At 36.3% G+C, this 19160-nt stretch overlaps 1 protein-coding gene across 5 annotated transcripts; it reads right to left on the bottom strand.

The window, feature by feature from the left end:
• Positions 1 to 363: 363 nt before the first annotated feature.
• On the bottom strand, positions 364 to 18147 carry LOC110794823 (AP3-complex subunit beta-A). Of its 5 annotated transcripts, XM_021999789.2 has the most exons (13): positions 17706 to 18136; positions 17425 to 17555; positions 14578 to 14798; positions 13690 to 13766; positions 12126 to 12375; positions 11130 to 11756; positions 10451 to 10624; positions 7833 to 7959; positions 7638 to 7747; positions 5843 to 6043; positions 3390 to 4390; positions 1697 to 1966; positions 364 to 966 (listed from the first exon to the last, which is right to left on the bottom strand). In XM_021999789.2, the coding sequence occupies exons 3-13, from the start codon at positions 14791 to 14793 to the stop codon at positions 594 to 596; spliced, it is 3426 nt and encodes a 1141-aa protein (XP_021855481.2). In that variant the 5' UTR covers positions 14794 to 14798; positions 17425 to 17555; positions 17706 to 18136; the 3' UTR covers positions 364 to 593. The 5 variants fall into 5 exon arrangements, with proteins under 5 accessions (XP_021855481.2, XP_021855479.2, XP_056696390.1 ...); XM_021999787.2 differs by lacking the exon at positions 17425 to 17555; XM_056840412.1 differs by lacking the exons at positions 5843 to 6043; positions 17425 to 17555 and having other exon boundaries at positions 17706 to 18137.
• Between the last annotated feature and the right edge of the window lie 1013 nt (positions 18148 to 19160).

Below are 19160 nucleotides of genomic sequence, written 5' to 3'. Positions count from 1 at the left end.
TAAACATCACAAGTTACAAGACTTACAAGTTACAACCACCGATGTAGAACGCTTCTCTCTTCCTTTTATTCCCCCTCTTTTTTGCTTCACGAAGAGAGAGCCCTCGTCTTTGGTACAATACCTGGATACTTACCAGCTAATCTAACCGACTTCAATTTTTACTTTTCTTCTTCACACAACAATACCGGCAAAAGAGTGACCGACTGAGTTGGTTTTACCAATACATGAAGACCATAAATTTACATTGTTCTTTCGAAGCTGCAACAAGAACTCTACCTAGTGTACATCTAGCCACTAGAAGTGTCATGGGTGGTAAACATGTACATAACTTCACCATGGTAAGCAATTGACAGCAATGTCATGTTTAGAAAGAACAATTCACACCTTGATTTCACTGATAAAATTTTGCTTCTCAAGCAGTTTTACATATGTCACCAGATACACAGCCTACAGGCATGTCTAGAACTTCTCTTGATAATAAATAGACAGAAAATGGAAGTAGATGGGGGAGAGGGGGGTATGCAGAAAATTTTGTTTGTAGTATAAAGATATAAGAAAACTCGGTAGCACAAGAAAAAAACCTCCTCAGTTTTTCACTGAGAACAACTAGGCGAGGGTTCAGTTAAAAAATTTACAACCCTGTTCAACAGATTCAAGCCAAAAACAGTTTCTTCACAGTTGATCTTCACGGATATATTCAGTGGTTCTGAGCAAGTACCTTCAACGGTAATGGTAATCAAGCAAGGAACAGAACTGCTTAGTATCTCAGCACTGAACCTTAAGCACAAACCTGATGCATCATCAAGTTTAGAGGCCAGTGGCAAATCCACAGATACGAGAAAGAGGTTTGCATTACTTAGCATTTTTATTGCTATATTTTCACAGATTATAAGATATGCATCTTTTGTCAAACAAGTGTTACTTTTGTCCATGCTCAGCTCTACGAGGTGGTCAGCAAAGGTGCACCTGAGACACAAGTGGAAACAATTAGGTAACAAATTAAAGATAGATAGCACTATATCCTAGTTAAAAATTGATAAAGACTTGCAACACGTACTACTGAGTGATCCATCCAATCAATGATATTACAGCGCTTAATTGCCAATGACGTGGATTTTTTTTTTTATGATATTCCCGTCCATACATTCACTTTGATTGACTTTGCTACTTACCAACGACGGAAAGAAGTTGCTCCACCAGTCCATTACTGACTAAACCTAGGAAGTTATTAACTTTATTACAACATCATACAAAACCTTCATCTTAATAATTTCTTTCTTTCTTCTTATTGAGAGAGAATACCTTTTTTCTACTTCTATTGCATAATAATGGCATGATGACTAGAGATCCTTGAACTTCAAAATATGACATGATTGGAACTTGTTTCTCAGTCAATTAGTTGCTACGACTTATCATGGTTCTAAATAGTCTCATACTTAATGCAAATCAATCTAAATATAAAGTGAATGAAAGCTCCAATCAGTGAGACTGATCATGACAGTGACGTATTCCATCTGTACTCTGATTAAACAAGCTTTTAGTATACTAAATGATTAAGGGCGAGAAAGACCGGAGTTATTCCATGAAAAATAGTTCAAATGATAACACGCAGTTCTATGTAATCAGGTGGCAATTGGGTAACCTTCACAGTATTACAAAAAACAAGAGTCAGAACAAAATCAATCAAGTACCATACCTTCTCACATACTCAAACATCCCGGGAAGCTGCAATTCCTTATTTCTAAAAGCTAGAACATCCATTTTTAGGGGCTTTATAAAGTATCCAATATCAGGCCGCAACTTGACAGGGTACTTCTGGCCATTGCACTGTAACGACAACTTTAAGGGTAGCAGATGATGATGAAACCGGACCTGCAGAACTCGTTTTATCATTTGACTAGGTCCAAGAGAATTGATTCCTTCCATCGGCACCAAAGTTGGAATGTCCTCATGAGCTGTAGATGATCTGAGACATCAAATCCTCCAATAAATTTCTGCTTTTAAAAAACTATTATGGAAGCTCTGTAGAAATCACAATGGCAACAAAACAAAGACGGAGTAAAAGATTACACAAAATGAAAAATTTCACATGGAAACAAATGACTTCATGATAATATCACAACATGAAAATGTGACAGCTCGTGTGTCTGGAAACTTCTTTCATTATTTCATGATGTAAATAAAGTTCACACAAATGCTATCTCAAAAGAGTCCACCAAAACAGCAGTGTGAGACATGCATATCAAAAACATTACTCCCTCTGTCACAATTTACTTGCTCCATGAGCAAATGGCACAGTTTTTAATAAGGATGATAAACTAGAGAGGGGAAATCAGAATGGTGAGTTTGGGACCAAATTTTTCAAAGAAAAAATAGAGAGGATAAATTTACCATAAAGGAATTGAGCAAGTAAATTGAGACATCCAAACTAGGAAAATGGGACAATCAATCTGAGATGGAGGGAGTAATCATCATGGTATAGAGTAATAAAAAAGAAACATTGCACGGCTTAATGCCCCTAGAAACAAAACAAGACCTAGGTTGGCCACTAATCAGAAAGAAAAGAAGTAAAGGATAGTCAGTCAGTGATACTTTTACAGTTTTACTCCATCTAGAACTGAACCCCTTCCTCTATATCACCACATCAAGAAAACACCAGTACATCTCATCATAAGCTTTCCCGAAATCACCTAAAGTTACACTTTTCACAGTGTTCCTCCAAGGATACAATCATTATTCACAATTCATTGACAACATGACCTTAGGCGCAGGTCCAGCAGAGATGTTCACTTTAACTCCTTAAATGGAAAGGCATAGGCCAGTAAATTACATCACAAGTAAGAAGCAAGGCACCGCATACAGATATATTTGATGTAACCTAATATTCCGAAGCTGAAATATTGGCAGTAGAAACTCTTTCAGTGCATGTTAAATGGACACAGAGGAAATTCATTGATTGTTGTCACTAAACTAAGAGTAAGCATACCAGATAGGACTCAAAAATTCTCAGGGAACATGATAGCAGCAGTTCTGGGCACAATGTTAGAGGATTTACGCAGCGAAGAAAGCGAAAAATAATTAGATTACAGTATGGCTTTAAATTAGACATGCTTGATAGCTTTAAACTTGACTGCTAATGTAATGTTAGCAACAGATTAAATTCCCAGGTTACAATGACTAAAATACTTTACAAGAAAAGGGTAAAAAAAATACAGTATGTCTCCTGCGGTAGCATAGAAAAAAAAATTAGTAAATTAAAGAATTAAAAAAAAGAAAAAAAAACAAGCAAACACTTGTATAAATTTTTTATCAGTTACCATAAAAAATTAACTGAAAAAGGATGTTCTAGTAAATCAAAGTATAGTCAAAGTATTTTCAGTTAATAATACCTCTCTGCTGTCACCAATCCTTGTTCTGTCACATCTGGACCTTTGTTGGGGCCCTCATCAACCAACACCACTTCTAAGAAAGGCTCATTTGAGAAATTATGAAAAGTAACCTCCACACAGACAAGCAAAGGTGAGATATCTGATATCTGAGAGGAAAACGAATAATCCACCTTCAACCCCTGGCCACTAACAGTATCTAGTAGTGTATATGATTTAGGCTTGACCCGACTGCCAAGATCATCAATGGAAATTCTGGCAGATCTCTGAATGGCATCACCTCCAGATGATTTCAGGTCTGACAGAACAGGCTGCTCGCCCAACCATGATTCTAAAGCCCTCTTAGATAAAATTTCCTCCACTCCACCAGATCCATATGGATCAAGACTAGTCTCAGCACTATTCTTCCCCTTAAAAGCATTGTCCACGTCTGAAATCTGGATGAGTGAACCTACGTTTTTATCAGCTTCATTTACAAGTTGACTTTCCTCACTGCCATCACTATAACTCGAGCCACTATCTGAATGCTGAGAACTATAGCCAGATGCACTTTCTTCTTCAAAAGAACCAGATATTGTCTCAGAATCATCTGTTATATAGAAGTCCTGAGATTTCTCCGTTCCTTGGACTACATCTGAGTCTTGGCCAACATCAGCAAGAAGCAAACTACAAGGTTTAGGGAGAGGCTCATAACCTGGAGCAGCATGAAGAACTATCTGTGAAAGCGATCCAGGAAGATAGAAACGGGAAATTATGGGTTCAGACAACGGTAATCCTTTAGGGGGGGCAAACAATTTTTTTGCAATGAGATGGGCTGCACCCTTTTTTGGCGAAGCATAGGCTACATCATTATCATGAGTATTCAGAAAAGTAGACAATATCTTTGATAAAACACGAGCTCTGTCACGGACATCATATTTCATGTCGCTCTTTGCCAGTTCAAGCACATAACTAACAAGTTTTTTAATTGTCAACTGATCTTCCCCTTTGCCACCCAACAAGATCTGAGTCCAAGTGAAGAGAACAATTAGCTATGTATTAGTGCATTACACAATTATTAACAACACCAAGAATTTAGATACCAAGCTTATCAGCCACCAAGAACATACAACAGCAATCCTGAATTAAAAATGTCAGTATTTACATCTCTTAAAGTCTTAAAGTGCCAGAACACTTTTTTGACGTACTCCCAGGTACGCCATTCACAAGTCATATAATCTGCAAAACAGATTCACAACTACTTGCTCTGAAGGAACTCCGACACCATGCTCCTGCTTCAAGGAACCGTATTTTCCATTGATCTAATCAACCTTCAAACTTGAAAGTGATCAGACACGTGAAGCATGATGCAAGGCATGAGCCTATGACACTTTGTCGCATGTCTGCCAAGAAATTATGACCAACCACAAATTCACGAGCTATAGGAAGAAATTTGAGATCCAGGGTTTAAATTGAAGAATTCTAGGCTTACTAATTGAAAAGTCAGCAGATGATGTTTCATGATATTACATCCGGGATTTTGTTCTCCGTAGAAATACAACCCAAATGGTGAACTATCTGCTCCATGTTGGTTCATTTTACTTTTCACTTACAAAATAGGTCATCACTTTGTGCCACTAAATTTCTCCCTTCTTTCCCCAAGGTATTGTTGGATATTTCTGATCTATAAACAAAAATTAAAGAAGCCTAAGCAGGAGCCATGCATGCAGTCATGCAAAGTGTGTCAAATAACTTTCCCATGATCTTCCTACTATACCAATACAAAGTTGTTTATCACAAAGAGATATAAATAGGGGGATAGACACAGCAAACACAGGGTTACATATCCAGGCTCTGTTTGTTTCAACTTATTTTAACTGAAATTTATTTTCTCTGAAATAAGTCAAAGTAAAGTAAAAAAAGTTGAACCAAAGAGACACAAAACCCTAAAAGTTTTTTTTTGTTTTGGTAAGTCAAAAGAAAGTTAAAATAAGTTGAAACAAACAGACCCCGAGGGGAAACAAACTATTGTCAATCATGAAATATTTCCCTGTACGAAGTTGGAATCCGTATTTGAGGGAGTATTCTAGGTTACAAAAATAAGATGAACACAATACCAATTTCAGGAAAAAAATAAAATAGAAAAGGAACAAATTGATTAAATATCTCGCACCATAGTCCCTGTGTCCTTCAAACAAAGTACCCATCTCCTGTTACTTTTTTCATAGTCATGAACTCATGATCTGAAAGCCGGTGTATGCACCCCTATCCAATGCATATCACTAGGAAGGTGCATCATTTAGCGATCACTAAAGGATCGATCACAGAAACCCGGGGTCTGCACCCATATTCAATCCATATCCCCAGGAAGGTATGAACATTTAGTGATCGCAAAAGATATTTAATTTGGAAAACATTAATAACAGACAAAAGCAATAAACGGTGACAAAACCATGGAATAGTAGACTTTGACTTACCTTAGTAGCAGTATTAAGTATCTGAAGCTTTGTTTCAGAGGCTTCTGTAGCGAAGCAATGAGCAAGATACTTGAGTACTGAAATTAACATCAAAGGAATTTTGTCTCCTAAAGAATTGTATTCTCCAACCATCCATACAATTATTGCTCGTGCTGCAGACACCTTAATCGAATCCAAGCTTCGAACCAATTGTATGATTACCTTAAAATTGAGATATGAGAACATCAAACATGAGCAAAAATGGGGCAATAGCTAAATGACTCCAAAAGACCTATAAGGAACAATCACTCTCTGACTGAAGTAGTCTTGAAACAGGGTGATAGAGATTTATCATTTCAAAGTGTTCCCTGCCCTACAAATAAAAAAGAGCCAAAAGTAGAAATATTAAGGGGGCGTTTGGTTCGCAGAGGGTAAAGGGAATGGAATCAACAAAGGGAAAGAAAGAGAATGGGAATGAACCCCTTTGATTTAGAATGTTGTTTGGGTTATCATTTTCAATGTTTCCCATACTTCTTTCTCTCACAGCTTCCCTGCTGCAAAACCAGCCACCGACAAGACGAAGATGCTATAGATATACCCATAAATGAAGGATACACCATCTAATTAGCAGACTCTGCTCATACACCATCTATGGTGTATACCCACTGATATACACCATCTAATTAATACACACAATTTTGTCGATCAACAAGGATACATCACCCAAATTAGATTTATTTTTATGTATAACCACACTGAAAGTGGAGTGAAAGTATTTGTAATGGCTGCCAAATCAGAGACATCCTTCAAACACGCGCTATCAACTGCACACTAAATTCAACCTTTCACGCCGTCTCTTCTCCCTCGCCGCCGCCGCCTTCCCCTTCCTTTTCTCACATTTTCATGGGCAAATTTGAGGTATTAATGGTCTAATTCGACCATGAATACACCAGATCTGGAGTTTTCATGGTCGAATTTGCCTATTTAAAGCCATGATTTAAGAGGTTGCGTGGATGAAGCTCGAAGCCGCCAGTAATGGTGAAGCTCGAATATACTCCGGCATCGCCATTAATGAATGAAGCTCGAGCAGCGATGGACGGAGGTGGTGGAGCTTCCGGAGCAGGAAGTCGTAGCAGTGGTGGAAGGTTTTGCTGCGGTAGACGGTCCGGCGGCAGCGGCGGCGTTGTGGGTTGAAGATCTAGGGTTAGAGGAGGGAGAGAGGGGGTGGGGAAGTGAAGGGGGAATGGAATGGGAAAGTGTTGGGGGGAAGGGGGGGATGAGTGTAGAAGGTTTTGGGGTAAACTCAATAATAAAAAGGGGTAAAGGAAATGAAGAAATAGGCATAACAAACCATAACAAAGGGAATGATATCCTCCCATTCCCATTCCCATTGATTATTAACCCCAACCAAACGCCCCCTAAGCATAATCAACCACTAGTAACACCAATCGGCTACCGACACGCGATTTTGTCATGCATTCCTAAATTAATACCAACCTAGGAAATAATACGTCCTCCGTTATTGAATAATTGCACCACTTGGAGTTTCAATCATGTCAATGTACATCTTAAACATTAACATCTTTAATTGTTTTTTTGTAAAAGTTCTAAGAAGTAGATATTTCGAGTACAATCGAGACGAATCTAACAAGATCCTTTAGAACTATATTTTCCCTTACAATATAAATCATAAAAAAATGGCTAAAGGAAATATGTAAATAGTGTAAAATCCAATTTGTGCAATAAAAAGACGGAGGAAATCTAAAAGAAAGGAAATGACAATTAAACTGGAAATGAAATGCCAAAACAAAGCTACCTTATCATGAGTTGACGGATCTTGACTTATGATGGACTTAATGGACATCACTGCTTGGATCAGAATTCCAGCTTCTTCATCCAGAGCGTTTTTCTCACTTGTTAAACAATCTGTTATGTGTTATTATATTAATGATTCTACGTTCTTGTTCCGGAGAAGAAAAAATAAATAAAGAGAAAGCCTCAAAATGTTTACCCTTTTTGGCAAGTGACAAGAGGCCTTCCAAACATATATTAGAAAGTTTCGGAAGACGTTGGGCACATAGACCAATGGCAGCAACTGTACTAGCAGCCAATCTTCTGTCTGGATCTTTAATGTAATCCTATCAACAAGAAAATGACGGTAAGAGAAGATTTTTTGATGAGATATGCCCCTTCTATGGAGCCTTGTGACCTTGAACTAAGAGATTTACTAGATTAGATCCCGTGCTCGCACGGATATCTAAAATTTTATTTGATCATTTTTTGTATAAAACGTTAACTGGTATATTTCCCTTCATAAAACAAATGCATAATAAGTAAATCCGTTACATAGTCATGTAATCATTTACTCCCTCCGTCTTTTTTTGTTCTTTACGTTTTCCTTTTTTGTTGTCCTATAATGTTCTTTACACTTCCTTTTATATTATCACATAAATGTTTTAATATTCTATCAAAATTTGTGTCCAATGATTATTTTAACCAATTAAATTCATTGGGTCATTTAATCTCTCACACTTTTCCATTTGGGACATTAAAATTTTCTCATTTTCCCAATATCAGAATTTTGATAAAAATAAAAACATTATAAATAAACGTAATTTTCCTAGTTTATATAAAAAAAAATAGAGGAATCTCAATGCACATTAATTAATCGATAAACGTGTGCAAATACCAAACGTAAAGAACAAAAAGAGACGGAGGAAGTAATATGCAATTTCTTTCCTACTACGTATTACATATTTTATATGCTTAATATGCTAATTTGACCAAAATATTAAGTAAATAAATATTGCATTTGATATACCTATTTGACTAAAATATTATCTAACTCATTTTAAGAAAATTATTATTATATGGTACTCCGTATCTATTAGTTCTCATATTTTATATTCTAATAATTTTTTCCATGTGTAAACAGTTTATAAAAAAGGATAGAAAATAAAAAAAATAAAGTAAATATATTTTTAGAAAAACGTTTTTAGCGGGAAAATTTTGCACCATAAAGTGACATGTGTCACTCTTGGTGTCTGTTTTAGTAATTTTGTATAATATAATAGATTTAGGAAAGAAATGTTAACACTTCAAGCTAAAAAAGTAAAAAGAAGCTGATACTCACACTATATGCAGTCTACTCACTACTGTACACGGCACACCACTTGGGTCGAGGTTTCATGATCACTACAGCATCAAATGTCAAACAGGGACAAATTCTCCAAATTTAGCTTTTGAATCAAATGCAAACCAATAAGATTAATCTCCTCTCTGGACTCTGGTTGATTGCATATTTGAATTTTATTGGCTCCATAACTCTGTATCATCTTACCTAAATCAGCCTATTATAAGGCTCATATTGGGAGTTTTCAGTTTTCTCACAGTTGGCCTCCTTTGTCTACATTAAATTAATTTCAGCATCCCAATATAGAGACTGTTTCAGCGACAAGTTGTAAGCAACATAGGCAGTGAGGGTACACTACATACTAGAACTAGATCATGCTCCTGCGTGTAATTCATTTCCAAATTCTACTTGCTATCTTATGACAACTTATAGTTAAGATGCTAAACCAAGCCTATAATCAGCTCAATAACAGTTGAGTAAACACAAACCACTAACATGTATCACAAGACATAGCACAATTCTATTGTGGTCTTGTGCCATCAAGTCATCAACAGGTAACGATTCTTGTCTTCATAAAAAATATTAAACAAGAAGCCTTTAGCTAATTAGCTATGCATCCACTTGAGACCCTAAATACAGAACTTGGTAAACTATTTTTGAATTTAAACTCATGGATCAAAAAGTGGAGCCTAAAGTGGAGCCTAAAGCGCAAATTGCAACTGCCACTTCTTATGAAATAACTGTGACAGTGAATCAAACTCATGACTATTTTTAGCTCAAACTCATGACTTTTTGTCCAGCTTCTTAAGCCATAACTGCGACAGCGAATCAAAACTTAGGAGTAAGGAGACCTGATAAATCTCTAGAATTTTAGGATCCTTGTTAGTGACTGGAGAAACTACTGCGAATTCCCCAAATTCAATCTCCTATTAACACGGGAATAGTCAGTAAGATATAGAAAATATGATTTAGAATCATTGTAATCCTATTTCAAGAGTCAATGTTAACCATACAAAATATTAGTAATGTCATAAAAAAATAAAAACTGAAGTTGAGTCACTTTTTATTAAAAAGTATATAATTAATGTCAAAAATTAGAACACAGGAACAGATTTATGCAACTCAATCGATTATTGTATTACAGATGCTTCCTCTTCATTATTTGAGTATCTTCATGGATACTAGTTAGAGGCTGTTACAAAGTGCACCACCAAAAAATATAAACATTGAGAAAATAAGCATTAAAAAGAGTAAAAATAAGGTCAACCTTCTTTCACCTTTAAGTCTTTAACTAAGACTATGTCTCAGGCAACTGCAGTGTTATTATTTCCACAAGTATGAAATATCAATTTGGGAATACTGGGGAGTGGGGAACAAGACTTGAAATAAATTAAAAATAGGGAAACAATGTCTACACATCCACATCATTATAACTACCCTTAATGGTGAAAATGAAAAATGTCCATAAAAGGAGGGGCAGAGAAAGAGTTGAATACCTGAAATTCCTGAAAAATGCTAGGAATTGAAGAATCTGTGGCAATCAAAGAGAGAATGTCAAGCTTCAGAGCTTTTATCTGGTATGTTTCTGAAGTTGATATGAAAAAATCTTCATAGTAGTCGGCAAACAGTGAAGGCATGACTTTAGCAAAAACTTGAATGTTACAGAGAACCTAAACAAACATATGAAAATATAAGTTTCGACAATCGTCATCTTAATGCACCATATAAGTAAAGAAAATGTACAAATTAATTTCATGACCACATTTAGCCTGAGAGAAAAACAAACAAAAAGTAAATCATACTCCTCAATCCTCATACCCTTCTCTAATCTGACATGCTGCAAAGACTCTAAAGAAGATGCAAGTTTGACTGAGACTAAAACCACCACCAGAGAAACACTACGGCAGGCGGGCAGGGAAAGAAAGTGTAAATGCAATTATAGTACAATAAGGATGAGGTAACATGATTGCAGAAGATAGAAACAACGGCTTTGCAAAAGTTTTTTTCCTAAAAATACAGTCCATTTGGGAAAGCAAGTGTAGATGCAACTAGGCAACATCAGCATATTGGACAAATTTTACAGAACACAGAAAATAATGATAATAGTGACTCTAGGATATACTGCAGGTCTGCAGCTACAATGGAGAAGTAAAAGATAAGAATAGAGAAACCAACCACATATTTTGAGGCTCGTGATGATCTCAATACAAACAACAATGGTTTCACGATTCTGTTTACATTATCCTTCGGTGCCATGATCCAGTGCACTCCAGTTGCTGCAAGTACTACAGCACTGTTCTGACTCCATAGAAGGGGTGATGTACACTTCAGAAGCATCTTCATGTCATCATTTGCATCAGTAGAAGTAAGGAATGCTTCATCTAAGTCAAAAAAAATCCTTCTCTCAGAACTTGATCGTGATAAGTATTCATCAGAACCTTCAGTGTAGGACCTGGCAACCAAATCCACTAAGTCTGGCTCAAAGCTTCCATGGCCCAAGCCACTGCTGTCCTGTAAGTGATTGCCTGTACTTGAACTAACTCTCTCACAGCTGTTAGTTCCAGAAACACGGGGGTAAAACAACACAGATTCTTTTGCAAGGCCATGACTAGCAATCACATAGCGCAACAGAATTCCAATCAAGATTATTTGACCCCATTCTTCTACATCGGGGAGAATTTCACAGAGTCTTTTATAATGCCTTGCAATCAGAGGCAAGTTATTTGGACATATTGAATTAAAAGAAGCAGCAGCAGCTCCAACAACTCCAGGTGAATGATCATTTAGCAATATACCAATAATCTGCAGAAGAGGCTCTCATTACACATGTATAGATATACAATCAAATAAGTTAACAGAACTGCTTTACAAAGACAGCTAAAGAGTAAACGGGCAGGCAATAATTTGTTTGACACATTGAATGGAACCTCTACATGGAAAAGAAACACACACACACACACACACAAACATTGATCGGTAGAAACTGAAGAGCAGGTGTCCATTCTAAGGGTATGAATTCAGACTGTAAGAAAGCATTCAAAAAAGAAATTGTGAAGAAGTTGGACCCGGATCTTACTAGCATGTCAGACATGTATTGCAGCAAATAATCCAGATTACCTTATATGAGTATCCTGTATCCACACATCATATTACGGCACAAAAATAATATACCTCTTCAATTGCAGATGCATTTTCCTCTAGCCGCAAATCATTCAATTTTGGAACAGCGTTGGCTGCACATCTCCTAACATAGACAGATGGATCTCTGGCACATTTATTTATAGCAGCTAGAACAAGAGGTGCAGTTACATGTAAACGGATGCCCGCCATAGTACGGAGAGCCCATGCACGCACTAAAGGGTTGGTGTCCCCTAGGTCCTTCTGGAAACAATTAATTGATAATAATGCTTCATTGGGTCGCCTGGAAAACAACTCCAGGATATATCAATAAGTATAAGATGAAGAGTACAAGTTTAAGACAACAGCTAACCCAGTAACTTATATGATATCTATACTTACATTTACATTGCTACAGAAGATATCCTAAACAAAATATAAAATACTGTGTTTCAACTGCTGGGAAATGGAAGTGTAAGCCAATAAAGATATGCACAAGAAGTACAAAAAAGCACACCACACTTCTGGGAAATGGAAGTGGAACTCCTTAGTCCCAACTATAATAAGGAGGAAAACCACGAGAACAAAATCTGCCAATCATCCAGCAATCCAGCATATAGAAAATGTTACGATATAACTGTAGTGAACTAGAAGCTCAAATCAAGAAAAATAACAAAAACATACCCTATCACTAGCTAATCTAGAAAGTTTCAGGTGCACACAACCTTACATCTAACATTTTGAAAGATTATTTCCAAGAGACTTGAGGGTACCGAAATTGAAGAAGACTCTTATTACTTAGTCAATGCAAGTGCAAATTAAAACCAGAGAAACTTTTAATTTGTTCTGATTGGTTTTCAGGTCATAGACAGTTAGTCATAGTGCATTAACCATCAAATAGGTAACAGTCCAAATAATTAAAAGAGGGAATTTTAGTTTTGCACACTTCTCCTTGTTACTAAATCATTAACAAGAAGTTGTTGGGAATCTATAGTTACCATGTTTGCTGAAAAGAAAACATCCCCTCTTGTTTCCTAACTGGTGATTTAAGCAATTCAATGTTGAATACACATCATTAAGATTTTTGTCTTCAAGGACGAGAGCCTGACTGATGGAATGACTACATAAGCTCTTAAAATTAAGGGTTAAGTTGTCCATCAATATACCTAGAAAACTGCAGAAGAAACAAAATGCTGAGATATGAACAAAGGGAGAAATGAAAAACCCTAGTTCTCCCCCAACATATCAGTTTTTGCATCAAAATTTGAGAACTTTATCAGGTTTTTTTTCAGCTAGCAGGATAGTGTTTTACACTCGTCAACTTCCTTTTCACCTTCGTAAAAAAAAAAACATTTGCATAGTTCATTTAGAAGAATGCTAAAAATGTCCATCGATAGTGAACGACATGTAAAAGTGTTAAATTAGTGCTTTTATTACATAAGCATTATCTCACTAGTAAAGTAAGACTGTTACTCTATTAGTTGCAGTCCCTTGCAAAAGGCAATGGGAGTATGTATTCCGCAGATATGAATGCAAAAATCAAGATAGGAGGGGGGGGGGGGGGGGGGGGGGGGGGGGAGAGGTGTAGGACAATTAGTTATTACTTAATGAAGCATACTTTTCGGCGTAATGCAGTAGGTATACATAAACCAGCTTCTTCACTTCCAAAGAATGTGATGCAACATTTTTTACAACCTGTACACAAGACAAATATAAACATGCCCAAAGTAAGTATCACTGATTGAAGAGCCAAATGAAATCTTTTTGGCAAAATGTGATACCTGAAGAAAACAAAGGGAGAATGGAAAAACATGACTTATAGAGTTCCAATATGAACCCGGCTCCCCTTTCCGATGATTCAGAGTCTCAGAAATGATGAATTCATCACCAAACCAAGTTGATGAAAGCCATATCAATTCGTCACCAAACCAAGTTGATGAAAGCCATATCATGGAACCGGGCACTAGATGAAGTTTAACTGACATAGATGAAGAGGCTAAATCCACCATGGCAGTACTAACAACTCAAGTAACACTAATTTCTTTTAACATGTTAAAATCTTTTAAACGGTCTTACATTGAGTGAGCAATGGAAAGAATGCTTAAAATTCAATCCAAATTCAATTACAAAACAAATCCACTAGGCTCTACGTATGCTTTCAACATAACAACAGCTTCAATTTCATTATTCCAACAATGTAGGAAAATTTGAGGTTACAATACAACAGGCGACGCGTGTGGACACAGAATGTGGAGCGTGATCTGCATTTAAGCTAATTCTTCTAGTATTCAGTGAAGGATTCATCCAAAACAATTAAACATGAGAAAAACAATCTGCATTTATGCTAATTCTTCTTCTAGCGTCAAATTGCGCTTACTATGATGAACACTAATCACTCTGAATTAAATCTGAACTAAAATTCAAGCTCATAAACACAAATTTATTTTATTTTTGTAATAACATCAACTTAAACTAGAAATTCAAATGAATTTAGTGAAATTGTCACCTGAGGGAAGAAATTGGAGACATCGAAGCCTTGAGCAATGAGAGCAAGGAGACGTTTGAGAGCTTCGCACTTCTCGGAGTCGAATTTGCTGTCGAGAAGAGGAGCGATGTTGACATCTTCGGGATCGTCATAGAGGTGTGCGTCAGTTCCGATCCGAAACACCATCGTAGAAGCTTTGCTGAACGAATCCGCAGTTGCTCCGAATTGCGTGAACATCCCTCCTAAATGATGAAGTCGTAAGTGAGTAATTTAGGGTTCTTGAAATTTGGAAGTGATTTTTTCCAATGTCTGGAGAAAAAAATTGGCGGGGGAGGAGAGACCAGATAAATTGAAGAATGACCGGCTTTTTAGAACGTGATGATATTGATAACCCAGGCCATCCGACCAACAACGGTTAGTATTATTTGACCATTTAACTCCGACTTGAACATCGAAGAGGGACGTGCAAAAATAGTTTTTGATTTTTGGTGGGTGTTCGGTCCATGTTCGGGGATGTGATAGAGATTTTCCGAGTTAATCTATGAAATTAACTCGTGAAATAAATAAGTGATAGTTAAGGTAAATAAAAGAAATAAATGTCATAAATTCAGAATTTCTCCAACAATGACGATTTACCCTCACATACTACTTATTTTCTCCCTTCGTCAACCATTTCATTCTAATTTCAATTATATTTCCTCAATTTATCGTCCCTATTCACCTTCTCTTCATTTTCGATCATCTTCGTTCTCTTCAACCTCGGCTCTTAGGAAGTTTTTGTCATCTTGCAATTTGTCTCCATCGAAATATATCTTTAGAGGATGCTTCAATGGCAGTGTCTGGAGCTTCAGAGGAGGCTTTAATGGCGGCGTTTGAAGCTTCGCGACTTGATTATCATATTCATTTTCTATATCTAATTAACTCGCCACCCCCTTTGCCTTCCTCCGTGGTCGTCCAGATTTGATTGCGTCCAGCACCACTTTCGAACTAAATACAGGCACCATAAAAAAAATATAGTGGAAAAGGAATTAATATAATGTTCATTAAATGTTTTACCCTATTCTACTCTCCCTGTTTTATCAACAAAAATGAATTAAAATGGATTTACCTTACTAAGTCTTCGGCTCACCATTTCACTTAAGTAAATTCACCTAGTTAAATATTTAAGTTGTAATAGTTCAAATAAAGACTTTTAATGAGTTATGTAAGTTACTTTATTTAAGGAATTAAAAAGACAATTATATTATTGTGGTGATTTAAAGTTGAAATTACGATGTTTGCCTTGTAATTTCCAAGAGGGAGTTACGATAGTAATGTCCCGACCAAATTAGGTTAATTGCGCTGATTAATTACTTGAATTAGAGATTGGGGCGCTACACATGCGCTTAACACGAGCAATTAGAACATCAGAAAGACTTGGTTTCTTTTCAAACGCACGTCAATTAGGCTCCTATTATACAACCCACGACCCCACGCCGATAGTGTTGAAACTTTTGTGAATCTCATATAGAATAGTTGGTTATAATTTTTAATTAGGGTGGTACCCAAATCTGAAATCAAAAGCGCACATCATTTTTCATTGGTAATTCTCTTTAGTCAACTCTTTACACACACAAATACTAGACCTGATCAAGACGAGCCCGGCCGGCCCGGCCGAAATTTTGCGGGTTTGGGCAGAATTTTCCGACCCGACCCGAAAATTTTATTTTTTGGGCGGAATTGGGAAACACAAAAATACACTTTTTAGTTATAAATTTGGCCCGGTCCGAAAATGGCCCGAATAGCCCGGTAGTTTAGGCACGAAAATAGCGGGTTTGGGCACAAAAACTTGGCCCCGCCCGACATAGCGGCCTGATTTTTATGCCCAAGCCCGGCCCGAACCCGGCCCGACCCGCCATTTGATCAGGTCTAACAAATACATGTTAAAACTTCTACAAGATACAAGGCATATAGACATGGGCGGAACCAGAAATTATACATAGAGGGGGGCAAATTTTAACATATAATTTTTATAACATTAAAAATCAAAAATAAAATAAGAAAACCAAGTATAAAATTGAGGAAGCTAAGAATCGAACCTTGTACCTCCAAGGGAGCTCTAATTTTTAAGGAAAATAACCACTTGAGCTACACTAGACATGTGTTTTTATAGTGCATATTTAATAATTAAACCTATCATGGTGGGGCCATGGCCCCCGCCAACCCCCCTAATTCCGCCCCTGCATGTAGAACTTCTAATAACAATAATTTAAGAATTAAGAGAAATTTTAAATAGGTACACTTATTGATAAGTTTAAGGGAAGATAATTAAATTCTATAGTTAGTTTATCTCTCACACTCAACCACAAACTCCACACTCTATCACATCATATTTTCACTAACTTTTACCTACTTTTTCATTATTCATACTCACACAAGACTCTCTCTATTTTTACACATTATCCATACACTCATCTCATACTCACCTAAACTCCTAAAAAATATAATTAAGTATGATAAAGTGTGATGGTGTGCATGAGTTAATATGATTGGAGAAAAAGTAGAGATTTAATTGAGTGTTGAATTTTTAAATCCACCTTCAAACTAGTTGTAGTATTTTACCGTATTATCCCAAGAGTCTGACACCAAACTCCATTTCAAACTCCCATCCATACTAGGATCAATTCACTCGTATTGGCTCGTTTGGTATGCGAGAGGGATAGGGATAAGGACAAAGGTAAGAATAGGGATTAGGAATAGGATAGGGATATAGAATTTGACATAAGTAATTTATTAAATTTATCCTTATCTCTTGTGTGGCATGATGTAGGAACTGTATTGGGAATTATTGGATAGAATAGAAAACAAAACACGGAGTATTAAACTTACTATAATAGCCTTGTAAATTTGTGGATTTGATTTCTTTTTTCACTCATTTTCCGCCGCCTAGCTGCTTCTCCACTTTCTAGTTCTATTTCTTTATACGAAATCCTCCATTTTCATTACTCAAACCTCCATACCTAAAAGGAAACAAACGCTCCATTATTTCTCTCTAAAATCTTTATCTCTTCCCCATTTTTAGAATCTTATATATTTCGCACACTTTTCTACTTTTGAACACTCACGAAATATAATTAAATTAATAAAAAAAAGTAAGAACACACTCTTACCTTGAAGCAGATATGTTATGATGATATGATTTGGCGTATTCAAAGAGGAGGAAATAGTTGACAGAGATACAATAAGAAAGGAGAAGACCAATTGCATCATTTATGGAGGGTGCAATTGTCTTTTCACAATAACATGAGAAATCCCCATTCTTATACCTGCCCCTCGGGTATAAAATTAGTGGAATAAGGAGTCATTTAATCCTTATACTTATCCGTCGCAAAATGACAATTCCTTGTAAAGAAACAAGAGATAATAGTGAAAAGGGATAAGAATTCATTATCCCCCACCCCCCGTTTATTCAAGGGATCAATCAAATCGACCTCCCTTCCCAAAAGCTTGTAATAAGCTTAAGTATCTAGATGCATCATCCACTTTCCTCAACAACTTTCTAATATAAAGAGTTGTTGCGCAATGAGGGTGATTTTTTGACTACCTTATCCCTCTAAACAAACAAGTCTTTTGGAGAAAAAAATAGCACTCCAAAAATTAATTTCGTATATAGTGACATGGAAAAGTAGTTGAGCACTTGAGCCTAGAAATACCAACATTTGACCAAAAAGACTAGAATAGAAAATGTGGTATGAGTCAAATATGACATGTGAATGTCCACATGTCCAAGATCATTAAATGCAAGCAAAGTTTTCTACCACCCTACTCTATCTACCTAGTGGTAGGATTGGCAAATTTGACAATCAATAGTGTTTTTCACCACTATATATGCATGTATTATGATCATTCTACACAACGCAATACTAGTAATATATATGTGTTTTGCAAACTTCCTATCTGTTAGTACACGTTATCAGCACCAATTTTTCACAGGTATATTTTTACTTGTTACTCAAAATTTAGAAAACATATTCTTTTAACAAAATGTTTTTGAGGAGTATTCTCTATACTTTCTCATATTTTTAATCCTCTATATCAGAAACTCTAAACACTTGTTTTACCATAGAGAGTTCACATTGATATAGGTAGGAATGGAAATGGATCGGACTCGGGTCGGACTTAGTAAAATCCATAACTGACCCGATTGATTTTCGAACCCGATATCCAACTCCGACTCCGAGTCCGAATTCGAAAGTTACAGATCCGACTCCGCATCCGTCGGACTATGCCAAGTCCGACTCCGAATCCGATCCGACCGTTTATCCGGAAATTTCATCCATTTTTCTACTTTTCACATATTCATACCAGAATCATTGCAAAGAATAATTATCCACCACATCAATGAAAATTATGTTGACTGGTACGAATTTAAGTTTATTGACACAAATTTCGCATAGACTTACAAGAACTCAAGAACTATAAACGTTAACCCAAGAAAAATTAATACTTACAAATAAAAATATATGCTACTTTTTCTTAAAAAAAACAACCAACTTTAATCTCCATTTGAAAGACAAATAAAAGATACTTACATTAGTTCAGATCTAATAAAATCTAACATAAAC

The sequence above is a fragment of the Spinacia oleracea genome, chromosome 1 (assembly GCF_020520425.1).
Source record: "Spinacia oleracea cultivar Varoflay chromosome 1, BTI_SOV_V1, whole genome shotgun sequence".
Lineage (NCBI taxonomy): Eukaryota > Viridiplantae > Streptophyta > Magnoliopsida > Caryophyllales > Amaranthaceae > Spinacia > Spinacia oleracea.
The sequence above is the reverse complement of the archived record's forward strand: the minus strand, read 5'-3'. Positions and strand labels throughout refer to the sequence as shown.